The sequence below is a fragment of the Symphodus melops genome (assembly GCF_947650265.1).
Source record: "Symphodus melops genome assembly, chromosome: 20".
Lineage (NCBI taxonomy): Eukaryota > Metazoa > Chordata > Actinopteri > Labriformes > Labridae > Symphodus > Symphodus melops.
The window spans coordinates 4,061,852-4,076,784 of NC_136710.1; the positions used below are offsets into that span (position 1 = coordinate 4,061,852).

The 14,933-nt window shown below is 42.3% G+C and overlaps 2 protein-coding genes across 9 annotated transcripts in view; one reads left to right on the plus strand and one right to left on the minus strand.

Annotated features, from left to right (window-relative positions):
- Positions 1 to 178: 178 nt before the first annotated feature.
- On the minus strand, positions 179 to 5,846 carry LOC306841451 (myeloid-associated differentiation marker homolog). 2 transcript variants are annotated; one of them, XM_079371358.1, is made up of 3 exons: positions 5,717 to 5,846; positions 4,974 to 5,086; positions 179 to 2,821 (listed from the first exon to the last, which is right to left on the minus strand). In XM_079371358.1, the coding sequence occupies exon 3, from the start codon at positions 2,690 to 2,692 to the stop codon at positions 1,847 to 1,849; it is 846 nt and encodes a 281-aa protein (XP_079227484.1). In that variant the 5' UTR covers positions 2,693 to 2,821; positions 4,974 to 5,086; positions 5,717 to 5,846; the 3' UTR covers positions 179 to 1,846. The 2 variants fall into 2 exon arrangements, with proteins under 2 accessions (XP_079227484.1, XP_079227483.1); XM_079371357.1 differs by lacking the exon at positions 4,974 to 5,086.
- A 1,462-nt stretch (positions 5,847 to 7,308) lies between these two features.
- arhgef11 (Rho guanine nucleotide exchange factor (GEF) 11) overlaps positions 7,309 to 14,933 on the plus strand; it is a 20,649-nt gene continuing 13,024 nt past the window's right edge. For 3 of the 7 annotated variants that reach the window (XM_079371400.1, XM_079371401.1, XM_079371403.1), the window contains exons 1-14: positions 7,310 to 9,080; positions 10,363 to 10,377; positions 10,621 to 10,712; positions 10,815 to 10,919; positions 11,247 to 11,296; positions 11,379 to 11,436; positions 11,528 to 11,727; positions 11,833 to 11,904; positions 11,983 to 12,090; positions 12,197 to 12,245; positions 13,407 to 13,444; positions 13,566 to 13,658; positions 14,557 to 14,625; positions 14,729 to 14,833. In XM_079371400.1, coding sequence (XP_079227526.1) covers positions 9,046 to 9,080; positions 10,363 to 10,377; positions 10,621 to 10,712; positions 10,815 to 10,919; positions 11,247 to 11,296; positions 11,379 to 11,436; positions 11,528 to 11,727; positions 11,833 to 11,904; positions 11,983 to 12,090; positions 12,197 to 12,245; positions 13,407 to 13,444; positions 13,566 to 13,658; positions 14,557 to 14,625; positions 14,729 to 14,833 — 1,089 coding nt within the window. In that variant the 5' untranslated portion in view covers positions 7,310 to 9,045. Of the gene's footprint in view, positions 9,081 to 10,362; positions 10,378 to 10,620; positions 10,713 to 10,814; positions 10,920 to 11,246; positions 11,297 to 11,378; positions 11,437 to 11,527; positions 11,728 to 11,832; positions 11,905 to 11,982; positions 12,091 to 12,196; positions 12,246 to 13,406; positions 13,445 to 13,565; positions 13,659 to 14,556; positions 14,626 to 14,728; positions 14,834 to 14,933 lie in introns of all 7 variants that reach the window. The other 4 variants (XM_079371405.1, XM_079371404.1, XM_079371406.1 and 1 more) reach the window with 3 other exon arrangements.

Here is a 14,933-nt window from a genome sequence, read left to right on the forward strand (position 1 = left end):
ATGCTATTTAACAAACCTGATTAACCATTACGGGTACTTACAGTACTCAACTCAATGTGACATTAGAAAATGAACCAAAAGTCATGTTTTAATAGCAAAACAGAAAGCAAAACACACATTATAATGACCTAACATAGGCCTACCACATGCTTTGAATGATCACATGCTTTGAAATAAATTGTTGGTTCAGTTGAACACTTTATTTGCTCAAACTACATTATTTCACACATCACAATGTAAATATTTTGGATCATGAAACAGGGAATTCTGAAGCATTTTTCTCCTTCAAAACAATTATTCACATAAGACAGTAAAAATGGAGACTGAACATGTTTCTCTAACAATGTGATAACAGTGCCAGAATTTAGTACGAAAAGGTTTCCCCATCAACAAACAGAGGATGTGTGTGCCTCAGATACATTCAATACATTTCTTCCCATTTTACCGATCATTCACTGTTCCAGTGTGTTGACTTTATTGGAGTTTTTAATGCATAACAATTTGAATTGTTTACGACACATCAGGTGAGTTCACATTCGAGGATAAATACTGACATTTCAGATATTTGTGGTGAAAAAAAATTAAATATGGCTTGTTTTGGATTAACAGAATTTCTCATTTTCAAAATTCTCGCCCAGGCACTGTCATGACTATTATCTAAGTCTGTCAAGCTTTTGGTTCTCCCAAAGCTTATAAAGCAAATATCAATGAAATCGTAACAAATACATTCCAAAGACAGATGTGTAGACAAACAAGCATGAACATATGAAAAATGTTGGTGGCAGAATGTCTTAGCTGGTATGCCAGTTAACATGCTAACGACTAGAGGCTAAGCTAACTTTAGCAACATAAAGTTGTTTTAAGTTATACTGGCTGAGCTTTAATATGTTTATGTTACTTGTTTCAAAAGAATATTCTGTGAAAGGTCTGGACGACATCACAGATGACTGCATATGTTTCGCCTATATGTTTCAAAAGCTAAAGTTGGAGAAATGTACAGATTCTGGGGTGTATGTTCATAACTCTACACAAACCTTCATCAGAGGGAAATGTGGGCCCTGTAACTCTATGGTGGTGGGGCCTGCAACAGTGAATATGAAACTCTCCTGGTAGATGTGTTTTAGTTTCAAACAGTGTTCAGATACTGATTTTTTTCTTTTTAGACAAAAAATAAATGATAAACCTGACAAAAACGTGAAATTTTACTCAATTTAAGGACATTTTTGGTTTTGTTAAGTTTTAACTAATAAGCAGGCTAGCCTGACATGCTAATGCTTGCAGATAGCATCATTGAACTTTGTTTCACTTTATTCTTTGACTGGCTAAATTAGAAAAAAAACCAAAAAAAACATTACTCAAAAGTCTTTGAAAGCAGAACACCACTCTTCGAGCACCATTGCACATTGAAAAACAATCTACTTTGACAAGTGGGAAGGGGTTTAGCTAAGGTGCTGAATCGACCATATTCACAGGGTAGCTATTCCCCTCGGTTGCTAACATTAGGAAGCACACGCTAAAAATATGTTACTTTAGTGATACTACTGCTTTGTGACAATGTGCACATCATATAGACATAAATAATTTAACACATCACTATCATCTCATTGACTCTGAAATGTTTTGGACAATTCGATCATTAACTGAAAAGACCACGAATTAGTGGAAATCTGGAGTTAGCTTTAAATGGCTCAATTATAGATCTTCTCACACTGAGCATTATGAAAGAGGAAAATGTCCGCTGTGTGAATATGGTCAATTATGGATTCATTCAACATTAGCTACACGTTTCCATGCACTTAGCCTTAATACTTTTGTTCTGTATCACACAACTTCCTGTCTTTCACTTTCAGCCACTGACAAACACTAGCCTGGCGCTGTAGGCCAGATCAGCAACGTAAAGAAGGAAGTTAAGGCCGGTTAGCACCGCCACAGTGATCAATTTTGACTCATAGCCTCTACCTCGGTACTGCTTATCAAACTGGAAGATGGGCCAGATGATGGTAGCTGTCAGGTACATAATAACCGCCAGGAGCCCAAATGCCGACAGGAATTTTGAGAAAGGTACTGGGAGGCAGCCGGTGCACTCGCCCACGCAGAGCACCACCACAGCCATGGAGAGGATGAAGCAGATGCAGTACACGGCCAAGCACCATTGGAGCGCTGGGTGGTGGTCATACGAGATAGGGTTGCTCACCAGGATGAAGATGATACAAGCCACAAAGGTCTGGCACACCTTCAACAAACCTGGAGCTGTAGCCATGTAGCCTGACACCTCTCCCGGCCTGGCTTTTGTCAGGCTAACCTCCCCCAGGTAGGCTACCGTTGCCAGGCAGGAGAAAACAGTGGAGGTGATGCGATAGTCTCGCATCTTGCCATAGTACCCATCTTTGAGGAAAAAGATTGGGAAGATGACAGAGGCAGAGAGGCACAGGAGGAAGCCGTAGCAGGCCAGAGTGATGGGGAAATTGGACCAGGAGACCGGGGCGCGTGTCTGCAGGTTAAACTGCTCCACCAGCAGGACCAGCAGGGTGCCGGCGAAGCTGAACGCCCAGCAGAAGATGCACCAGTCAGCCATTCCTCCATAAGGCAGGTAAGCTCCATGTGCTGCAACGCTGAAGGCCACGCAGGTGAACAGCAAGGCGGCTGCACGCACCCACATTAGCTGGGTGGTGCAAATAGCAATCACAGGCATGATGGGAAATCCAAATCAATGGAGTGATCAAAGTGGCTTCAGCTGGTGTTAATACAGGTCTTTTTATGGAAAACGTTGGATCTCCTGCTGGCTGCTTTTCACACCCTCTGTTGACATTCGTCACATATTCTGAAAAAAAGAGTAATGAGAGAGAATATTAGGGAGAAGATTTTATAGCTTTAGAACAAACTTAATGCATCCTCAGAGTCCAGGTCCGGTAATGAATCTTCATATTTTGGTTAAGAATCTGCAGTATTACAGTAGTGTACCATATTCTCCTACATGACACCGAAAGGCTTGGTTTTCTAGAAACGCTGTTTTAAGCCGTGAGACTAAATGAGGTAAATGAAGACAAAGCTGTCATGTAAATGGTGAAAACTTCAACATCATGGCTGCTTATCTTATGAATAATGAATTGTTTTTAAATGGCCTACATGTTTGGGCTCATAGTAACGTTGTGTAAGGACTGAGGAATGTGTGAGGAACCTTGGTTGGCAGTTTAACTGAGAGAGCTGTGCAGCGCCCGTTGACAGGAAGTGTAAGACTGCATGCTTAATGTTGAAGGTGCTGGAAAGTCCCTAAGGCTTGAAGGAAGTCAGGGTAACGATTGTGTAACTCCTGTTAAAAACAGTCATGTTTAGATCAAGTGCAGGCAATTTAATATATCTGGAAAATAATGCAAGTACCCCAGAGAGAGTGCTTTATATATATTTGGAAAATGGGCTTTGAAAAATATTTTGTCAATGTAATTTATTTGGATAAATGACTTCATGTATACTTCTGTTCATGCAGACATACAGTTTATCAGATGCATTCAGCCTTTGTTTAATCAGGATGATGTTGTGAGAAGTCCAGATGGCTGGACGTCAGCAACAGATTCAACATCAGACACAAACGTCATAAGTTGTAATTTAATCAAATGTTACTATTACAATAAGGACCTCGGCTGGTATGGGGATTTGTGGGGCTGATATTGATATTATGCTCTAATGAAACTCCTCAGTAATCCTCTGCTAAACAGCATTCATCTTAACTGCAGTCTGATATGGTCTATTAAGCAATGATTTATTATTTGAGGGGTAATATTACGATGCGGCCTCTTCAGAGTAACTTGTTGGACATGGGACATATTTTTAATTCCTGTGCTGGTAAATCCATAAATCAGTTTTGGTTCATATTTCTACACAACATCTTGTTTGTTTTCATCACACTTATAAATTAGCGCTGGACCTTTTCCAGTCTGGCTTTTATTTCAGGGTTTAAAACTAAGATATTATAGAGATTCAAATGTTGTTTTATTGTTTAGTTTATCTTGAAGTATTTATTATTTAAGTCATTTTGATCACATTTTTTTGTGATGATTCGCTTTGGTTTTGTTGTTTTGTGTGTCTGTTCTTGCTTCTCCTTCCCCTCAGCTTTTTGTTCTCTTTCTCCTGCAGGTTTATGAGTGGGGGGGGGGCTGACCTCTCCTCCTATCAGCAGGCGAGGCACACCTGCCTCTACTCAGCTCATCATCGTGACTATAAAAGCCTTCACTACTCTGCCATAGTTTCATCTCATGAGGTGTTGTCTTTTTCCACTGTGTTTTATCTGCTTGGTGCCAATCTGGTCCCCTCGTGATAGAACTTATTGACGGGAGACTTTGAGTCTTTTGTCAAGAAAACCGCTGAACTTTTTTCTATTTAAAACTGTGCAAACATACAACATCAATACTTAGTTTGAATCTGCTACATAAAGCTGCTGTGATTACAGATAAAGTGAAAACCTCATTAAATCCATAGCATGACTGCTGCTCAACAAGTCGAGCCGTGCTGCATCTTTCTCTAAAACATTATGCTCATACTTTTCATGCTTTTTTTCTGATTTTTCTGATTGTGAAGCACTTTGTGACGTTTTTATGCTCTTGAAAGGTGCTATATAAATAAACTTTTACTTACTTACTCAGAACTTAACAGGTTGGACCAAACAATGCATGAATAAAATCAAAGTTGATTTTTTCAACCAAGTATTTAAATGTTAAATGTTATCATATACAGGGGCTATGAAGGGAAACACAATCCCCATTAATCATGCACTGGTATGTCCGTCCATTAATGTGCGTAAATATGCTATTCAGTGTTTGTAGATGTGTTATTATTTCTCCTGAGGGAAAACAAAAAACCATGGATGAATGTCAAAATCCTCTTAACTACGTAACTGGGATTTTCCATGAAATTTCTTCCTAATTAGTAAATGAGGCCCATTGTTCATGTAATCTACAAATGCACACAGTGATGTTTACTTTCTTCTGCAGCCATTAATTGCAATGCCACGCTTCCTGTTCTCTGTAATGAGCACCCACCCAGACACGCACACACGTACGCATGAAGCTTCCCCGACGAGGCACTGGCACATCTGCACACACAGTTCATACTTCATTTAAAGGTCTTCGTATTGATTATCAAACATGAGGTGTCAACCTACAAATCTGCATACTGCTTCGCAATATATCATGCAAAGATGTGGCTTTGAGGTGTGTGGTCTCAAACTCCTGCTGCAGACCGGAAACCAGACTTAGAGGTTTGATTTCATGGTTTGATTGGTTGCCTGTACCATGCATAACTAAACTGGCTCTTAATATTAACAAACCTAAAATGTAGGCTACTACTGTACAGTGCTTAACAGTCTAGTTGATTGTGTCAGAGAGGAGTGAGGGAATAAAACTTAAAAGGAAAAAAAAGAAAAAACAAGCATATGAAGTCTTTCGACCTTCCATTAAACATCTTAATTTAAGACATCCAGCATTTAATTACAACTATGGAGGAAAAGTATCTTCGAAGAGTTTATCCTATAAAAGAGGAACATCATAACGGACATACTAAGTAAGTGATGCGGATGTTTCCGTTTCACATAGCAGACATACCGCGCCCCAGAGAGTTGAGCCTTTGTACCTCTTACTCGCCTTTCTATAAATAAACCACGACAGACGACGCCTGCTGATCTTTGCTCTTTCATTAGAATTACAAGTGTGAAGTCGATTCTTACCGGATCGTGTGCACCAAGTTGTCTTTTGTCTCCTTTCTCTAAAGCGTAAAGTTCCTGGGTCACCGTGCGCACTTGGAGGCGCATCCACTTCTCTCCTCCACCAATACCTCACAGCAGAAAGAGAGGTATCCCACGCCCCGACACGGCCATATTTGGTGATGTGTTGAAATCATCTCCAGGCCTCGGTAAGGTCATCCAAATTCCTCTTCTCAAGAGGTTTGAACGTTGCGTCATTGACAAAAAAAAAAAGGTCAAGCCATGCGTCTGTGTCACATCTCCTCCACTCTGGGAAAGTGGTTGCAAATAGAAATCATGCTGTACTTATTCATCGGTTTGACACGTAGATTTGAAAAAAAAAAAAAAAGAGAGAGAGAGAGGAAAAACACACTAGAACTGTTTAACATCTCCATAGATTTTCTTGAAGTTGTTTTGTTGGGAAATTCTGCAATATAAACTTTTTTCCCTCTTAACATGCAGTTTAACATACATGTTTACAGAAAACAGCAGTTTTAAAGACATCCATACTGGGGCGTGTCCACACCCTTTTTTTTGGGGGGGGGGGGGGGGGCTCTGACTTGTGCAGGGATGGAAACACTTATCTTAGCAATCTTCTTAGTTTATAGTAGTTTAAAATTGATTGAAACGTAGCGCCACCTCAATAAGATTTCAAAGGATGCCACTTATCTGAATGTGCTGCTGCAAGCAAATATTGAATTACAAATAATGGTAGCTCAGACTTTGATGGGTATGTTTTAAGGTAGCATTACACTGTGCTTGAAAATAATTTGCTTTTTGTTTGAATAGTAGTCAAGAGAACATGTTTTGGGGGACATGGCCTCTAAACTCACATTTAGAAACCTAGGGTCAAAATGATTCAATAGTTCATAAAAATCAAAAAGGCGTAACAATAAAAAGTGCACTATTTCTCTTTTTAAAGATATTTACTCTAAAAACTTGTCATCATATTCGTATTTACCTTTGTTGCTCATATGTTTTACGTTGTGTATAGTTTAATGATCATTCGGTTCATATTCATACATCGAGGATTGTTAAGCCAGCGGTGGGAGATGTACAGTATCATGGTCTGTCCACACGAGGGCGCTGTTGTGCTCTGTTTATTTGGAACAGGGTGGTGGATCAGCATCTTGTCAAGACAGTAGAGATCACTTTTTGAAGAACTGGAATTTGAATGGGAAATTAGGCAACTTATTTATCTTCAGTAAAAAAGTATGCTAAATAAAAACTGCAGTTTTTTGCAATAACTAATTTTGGTTAAACATAGTAAAGAGAAATTGGGGAACTCTAAACTCATATTTCCAAAACTTTTTAGCTCATAATGTTTAGATAGTGAGACATCGTCATTCAGAACAATAATTTAAGAAGTCGAAAAGTTATCATAGATGTAAAAAAGGGTTTACTGGATATCATAGTGTCAGAATAATCTTTCCACATTGTAAAACAAAATCAAGACTTAAAGGAAGTTGAAAGAGTTTATATTCCCTCATGAAAGTACATGTGTTATGATCAGTCTGTTCACTGTCTCTTTGCTTTGGCTCTATGTTGTAAGGATTGTAATCTTCATCAGGACTGCAGTGTGAGAAATGTCCAGCACTGTCGCAGACTGTCCACACGAGGGCGCTGCTGTGCTCTGTTTATTTGGAATATGGTGGTGGATCAGCAGCCAGTCAAGACAGCAGGATAACAACACATCAGAGATCACTATTTCAAGAACTGGAATTTAAAAAAAAAAGGGATAATAAATGCATGCAACCAATTTGGATTAACCTTGAGTACCCGGACGTACCAATAACGAGAAGAAGAGATTAAGGATTTTAACTCTGTGCTTTGTTTTTGGGAGAAGTATCTAAGGTGGTAACGTCTTGACTTGTTTAGCCAGTTGGCGAACATTCATTTTTTTAGTGTTTGAATTTGCACGAAAACTGGACTCTGGGACAAAACGAGCAATATTTTTTAGGGGCTTCCACTACGCCTAACACTTGAACATCCATTTATTTCCATTTAAAGTCATGCTGGCTCTTTTTTATTATCCTACATTCATAGCTAGTTAGTTAGCCAGCTACCCCCTAAAGGACCGACTCGTTGGCGCAGCAGAAAGCCGAGCCCACGGCGCTTTCGGTCGGGCCTAAGCACCAACGACATGCCGCGGCTTGCGAACGGGCCTTCTGTAGAGCTAACTCCAGGAAGCTAGCGCTAGCTCGAAATAGCAGGCCCGCTGTAGATGAGCTTTTGCACTGCTGGCTCAGCTTATCAAAGAAAATAATAATAACAACTCAAAGTCGAAGAGCACCCCCTAATGTAATACACCTAGCCTTTAATTTCATATTTAAACCCCGGTGGCCGGGTTAGCTAACGCCGGGTAATCTGCTAATTAGCCACCTAGCTCGTTAACCTTATACAAACCCAACGGCAAACAAGCTATTTGCAGTAAACTAAAACGAACATATCTGCATTTTATTGTTGTTTTATAAGCAAGCAATTTGGGAGTAGTTTGGCTATAAACTTCGTCCTTTAATAGGTGAAATATGAGGTACGTTGTTTTGGTTATTACATAGCCGTTTGCGTTTGAACAATACAGAAAATATCACAACTAAAATCACTTCATGCTAGTTTAATAAACAATTTATGCAGGAACATTAGAAAAAAGACTGGACAGGTTAGGCAGCTGATAGTTTGTGTTGGATAATTTTAGAATTGGCGCAGCTGCTGAGCAAATGTAAACAAATGTGACTGAGTGTATATTGCGGTTCTAGTATTAAATTATAAGCTGACACTAAGTAGTAATTATAATGCTATGATGTTAGACTAACCTCAGCTATGGTTGTTGAATCTGTCACTTTCAATTAAATAATCCAGAGATTATCTTTAAACCGACAATACACTAAAGAGCATGGGACTTTTTGACCTCCTGAAACACGCAGACACAGATCAGCCTTTCATTTATGATTGATGACCTTTGTGCATCCATTTTTTTTCCACTATCATCACTACATCAAGCAACTAATAGCCTTGTTGACTTGTATCTAACCACTAATGTAACCTGCTGGAAAAGGGATTTGAGGGTTAGTGTTTTAGCTGCACTTTATTTTAAATGGAAACATGAGGACCCATCTGAACCCGCATCCCAGCAGCTTGGAGATCTGATCTGAGCACAACAGGGATCCCCATTGTGTGTGTGTGTGCACTGAGAACTGTGAAGATGATGGTGATGACACTCATGGGGATGATGATGATGATGAAGATAAAAGAGGCCCAGTGACAGTGTTGATCCACCGCACCAGGAAGCAGAGGAGCGTCACAAGGCCGCAGACATGAGTGTCCGCCAGCCCACCTCGACTCTGGACAGGTAAGGAAGCCCCGCCAACACCCAGACCGTTTCCCGAGCACCTTAAACAAAAAAAAAAATGCGGTCGTCCCAGATGAGCACACCAACATGCCGCTTGACAGACTTGTCGGACCAGCTGTTTACAGAAGAGCGATGACTGTGTGCAAGTCAGCAGTAGAAGTGGATCTGACCCCTGCAAGCTCATGTTTGTTTCCTCCTCCAGCACAAACAGACCAAACCTGCTGACCTGCTCAGGTGTCGCAAAAAAAAAAAAAAAAAATGCAGGATCTGATCAGACCGGAGCTCTGAGCGTTAAGAGCACACCTCTGACACATCCACATGCGCAGGAGGAATCAAACCCACTTCCACTTAGACGTATTGAACGTGACTTCCACTGTCTCTTTCCTTCTTTAACGTCTCGACGAGGTTCTTCACCTCCTGTGTTTCCGTCTGACGTCCGGTCGTTCCTTCCTGTGTGCATCCGTCACTCTCCCATCACGTACTGGCGTCTGCTAGGTGCATCTTTGTCCTCATCATGTGTCTTTCCTGTTTCTCCTTCTCTTCGCCGTGTGTTCGTCTTGCACACACACGTTTGTGTGATACGTGCTGATATCGTATAGGATCGGTATACGTTGTATGGGGACATCCCTTGTACAAAATGTTCACTACATTTCCTCCTAGAAAAAGTCTTCATTCATTAGAGCTCATGTGAATTCACTCTTCTGAAATTGGTAAAATCATTGACGCCAATTCCCATCACTTATAAGGAAAAAAACAAACTCAGAAAATTGCTCGTCCGCCATCTTGCTTTTACAGGTAAACAAAAGCTTTTATCGGCCAGAATAACAGGAGTCCACTGAACCCTTTATTTAACTTAGAAATCAACTAATCAATAAGAGCGAAAGGCTCCAGGTTAATGTTTAATGTTCGACTCCAACAATCTAAAGTGAAATTCTTTCTGTGTCTTGTCTTTATTTTACTCTCACATTTGTATTTGTGTTGCATAGTGAACGTAGATGTTTCCATGTGGTGTTTGAACACGTTTCACCCTCCAGTGAACCTCCGAGAATCCCTCTGAATCAGTGCTGTGTTTACACACACACACTCACACACCCTTAGATAAATATGCTCTCTGTGTGTTTACATTCTGTTCGAGGATAAAGGGCGTGGGGGATGATTTCAACTCTCTCTTATTGTTTTTTCTTCGATCTTCACTGTGAATATGTTCTCTCTTTTCTCTGCTCCCTCTTTCCTCCCCTTGTTATCTGCTGTTTCCTTCTCTTCTGTCACGCTTCGCTTTCAGCCCTTTTGCTGCTTGGTGAGTTTTCCTTTCCACTGCTTCCTTGTTGCTTTTTTGTGCACCCCCCCGCATCAGATTTGTGACCCTGCACCTCCTCCTCCTCCTCCTTCTGACTTTTTCTTTACATCACAATCAATAATTTTCCCTCTGTTCATTTTCCCTCCCTCTCCCCCTGTCACACCCCTCCCTGTGTGCTTATTCACTTACCTTGATCAGTATTGTTTATTGCTAGAGCTCTATTTCTCTGATCTTTAAACCCAGGCTCAGCAGTCTGACCATCGGGGACTCGGAGCGCAAATCCTCTGCCACCCAGCAGAGGGAGCCACCGGTTGACTTCCCTGTTGATAGTACGGGTAATTACGGCTTCCTTTTTCTTCGCTTATATTTTTATTCGAGGATCAAATTCTCCTGTACGTCACACGCATTTCTATTTCTTCTGTGTCGTCCTCTCCCAGGTCCTGGTCTCGTGCAGAGATGTGTGGTGGTGCAGAAGGACCAGCTCGGCTTCGGCTTCACGGTGTGCGGAGAGAGAGTCAAGCTCGTGCAGAACGTCCGATCAGGTGAGACGCATCCTGAAACTGGAAACAATGAAAAGCTCCTGTGAGGAACTTTGAAGTCGCCCCCGTCTGGACGAAGCCGAGATGATCACTCCCATGATTCCCCTCCAGTCCTCACTTCATATTTGTGTTATTGGTGGGATTGAGAGCCCCCTGGTGGTGGAAATTACAAACTGTTCCTTTAAAGGAGCTTATTGGTTGATGTTTTATTTAAAGATTCAATGAAACCCAAAGGACTTTTTTGTTTGTTTGTTTGTTTTTTGCTATAAACATGCCACCTTTGTATTTATCTACCACATAAACTTCGGTGCGTTCTCATCCTCTCCACAGGTGGTGCAGCAGTCAAGGCCGGCGTCCAAGAAGGAGACCGGATCATAAAGGTTTTTAACTTTTCACTGACGCGTTTGGTTTCCTTCGGTTTTTTTCTTCCTGTTGCTGATTTTCCATCTGTGTCCCTGTCAGGTGAACGGTGCGCTCGTGTCCTCCATGTCCCACCAGGAGGTGGTGAAGCTCATCAAATGTACGTATTTTTTTGTTGTTTGTTTTGTTTTTTAAAGTGTTTTCGGAACTTAGTTGAAGACGATCTGATTCCCTCTTTAATCGTCCCATAGCTGGAACATACGTCGCCCTGACACTTCAAGGACCGCCACCTTCAGCTGCCTCCTTGCCCCTCGAGCCCCTCGCCGCTGTCCTCACACCCAATCAAAGGACGTCTCTCGGTGGGGAAGCTCCGCCCCCTCCGCCCCCACCTTTGCCCTCTGGACTGAGCAGCACACCTTCCCAAAGAATCACAGGACCCAAACCACTACAGGTGAATGAAAGTACAGTACAGTACTCTCAGGACCGAGTGAAAACAAATGATGAACCCGATGAACAAAACAACTCAAACGTTGGTTCTGTTGTGTCTTCTTCTCAGGACCCAGAGGTACAGAAACACGCCACTCAGATACTCAGGAAAATGCTGGAGCAGGAAGAGGCTGAACTGCTGGTACACACACACACACACACACACATTCATCAGTTCTGAGTCGTGGCTGCATCCTGACCCAAACTGACCCCTCTTCAGGACTTGCTGGAGGAGCAGTCGAGGAACCCGTCTCCGTCTCTGGAGGAGCGGATTGAAAGTGCCAAAAGGAGAGCCAACCAAGTCCGAGTGAAGATTCAGCAGGATCTGGTGAGGATGAGATTGATGTCGCTGTGACGGGGAGAGAGAGAGAGCTGAACTGTGTGTGCGTGTTTGAACGTGTTTTGCTGACTGAACCTTTAATTTGCTCCTTCAGGAGGGAACGCGATCAGAATGTACAACCAGCTACGTCATAGCAGGAGAAGGTTTGTCTGTCTTACATTTATCTAGATAATGAAAGTGACCGAGCTGCACACATTCACATCTAAAGTGATTCACACAAAATAAGACCAGAGGGTCAAATAAAAGCAGATTACATCACGAGTAAGACCACCTTTAAGGTGCTGATCCTCACTGATTTAGTATTTTTTTAGACACACCAGCGATCTAAGAAAACTCATTTTTTAATTGTGAATCGTCCCTTTAAAATAAAATAAAATAAAATAAGTAAAAATAAAATACCGTAAATTCCGTACTATTGAGCGCACCTGGATATAAACCGCACCAGCTAAAAATAAGTAAATAAATGTATTAGTACATATATAAGCCGCACTTGATTATAAGCCGCAGGTGTCCACGCTATAACAAGAGCTATTTACACAGACGTAGGCTACCGGTAACATCCGCAAATACTGTAGCGTCCGTACGGACGTTAAAGGACGACGAGAGCGTTCAAATAATAACTTTTAATAACCCGATCACTGTCGGCCGTGACCACGCCGTTTACAGCAGAGAGCAACACATAACTTGCCGTAACAATCCAACTCTCTCCCCCAGCGTTCTCTCATACAGCCACACAACACGTTCTCGCTGGTGCATTCACTGACTCTCCACATAATCGGAATTATGAACACATTATCAACTACTGACTTTACAACATGAACCGTTACAATACGAAGCCTAGCCGACGGTGTCTGTAACACGGCTGATGAAAAAGATGACCGTAATATATTTCACAAGAAAAAGTCCATCCATTCACTGCCTCAGAATGACTTCATTACTCACTTCCTCAGTCTCTGTTGTCGCTGTCAGTGTCATCTTAACGTGCAGCAGCTCTGTTAGCTTCTTTGACAGCCAGGTCGATCACCTTTAACTTGAAAGCTGCATCATATGTATTTCTCCGTGTGTTTTCCATCATGAGGGTGCGTGCATGAAGCGCAAAATGACTGATATTAAGATCCGACGTGACGAAGTCAAATGTTTTTGCGGCACAAGCTCATTGTCCCCCATAAAAAATCCATGCATTAGCCGCACCGGAGTAGAAGCCGCAGTGCTCGAAGTGTGAGAAAAAAGTAGCGGCTTATAGTCCGGAATTTACGGTAGCCTGTTTGGTATTTGTGGTTTCAAACTTCGCTGTGCTCCTGCAGGTCGACTCTCAGTGGACTCGAGTGAAGGAGACGTGGAGGTAGGCTGCGTTTCCTCTTTCCCTAAATCCATTCGGACTGTACGTGTGCGTTTGTGTTTGTGATGTTCCCACTCATCCTCCTCCTCCTCCTCCCCCTCCTCCTCCTCCTCCTCCTGCCCAGGGCTTTGAGAGTCCCCACTCCTCCCCCTCATCCTCCTTCAGGATCCCCCAACACAGACGGCAGAACTCCGACACACACACCCTGTCAGAGCCGGTGAGATGGACACACGAACCCCGCACTCATCACGCCACTCCCTTCTCTGTCTTGTGTTCATTCCTGACGCGTCGAGAGACGAGAACAGCTCCTCCATTAGCAGCATCCTGGACATTTGTGTTTAATGAAGGAGCGGGGCCACTCTCTGATCACTTCATCTTGTCCAACATGTTTCTGTCTTTCACGTCCGGGCTGTCACAGTCCTGATTTGACTCCACTGCAACATCAACACCAGTACCGAGCCTTCGAGCTCAATAAGTGCTGACTGGTGTTTTATGAATGAGTAAGACAGAAGAGAGCAGATTTTGCTGCTCTTTTTTTTTTTTCTTCTTCAAACATCGTGGTCTAAAGAGTTTGGGAAAGAGATTTTTTTCCGTTGTCTTGAAATTATTTTGAAGCCAAACTGTTTCCAAACTGGTCGCCATGGTTACCCTTTATGAAAAGACTGAACTCTACTGCGGTGGAAGAGATCTTGTGCTGCCAGTTTTTTTTTCCCCCCCCCAAAAAAATGAAGTTTGAACAAACTTTGAACATGAAACATTCGACAACACCGCAGTCTTCATTTAGAGAGTGCATGAAAAGGTGACGCTACGCTGAGGGCGCCCTCTGCTGGTTCAAAGTGTAAAGTTCTTCAGACGACTTTCCTTTTTCCAATCTGAACGTCTCATTCCAGTTCCAATGTGAACTTTGTGACCCGGGTTAGTCGTGTCGTGTCATGGTTTGCATATAGTGATGTGACTGTGACAGCCCTGCTCCTCGCCATCACATGTCTGTCTGTACATTCACATTTGATGAATGGAAACTGCAGGTGTGTTTTTTTTTTTTTTTTTTTCTGGAGCCGCCTCCCTGAGCTCTCCCGTCTCTTGAACCCTCTGCACGTGTGTTTCTCTCTTCACAGGGTGGGAAAGCTCAGATCATCGGTCCAGAGGAAGAGGACGAAGAAGACGACGGCTATGCATTCAACGAGGTCAGAAGGACGTCTTTTTCTTCTTCTTCTTTTATTAAATACCCGCCTCCTGTTCTCTCTCCACCCGGACCGTCCGTCATATTTGTCCTCTCGTCCTCCACAGATGGACGGTCCGTTTCAGGACATCGAGCTGCTCAAGTCACGACCTGCACACATGACCGTGTTCATGAGATACATCTTCACGCAGCTTCTTGACCCCAACCCTCTGGTGAGTCCTCGTCTCCTTTAATGTCGCGTGTGAGCGACAATCCTGCATCATTCAGAAACAAAAATCCTCACCTGATCTTGAGCTCTGGTTGTTGTCGTAG

Bases quoted from the DNA above. Each gene is read 5' to 3' on its own strand.
- LOC306841451 (XM_079371357.1), bottom strand. From the start codon at position 2,692: ATGCCTGTGATTGCTATTTGCACCACCCAGCTAATGTGGGTGCGTGCA.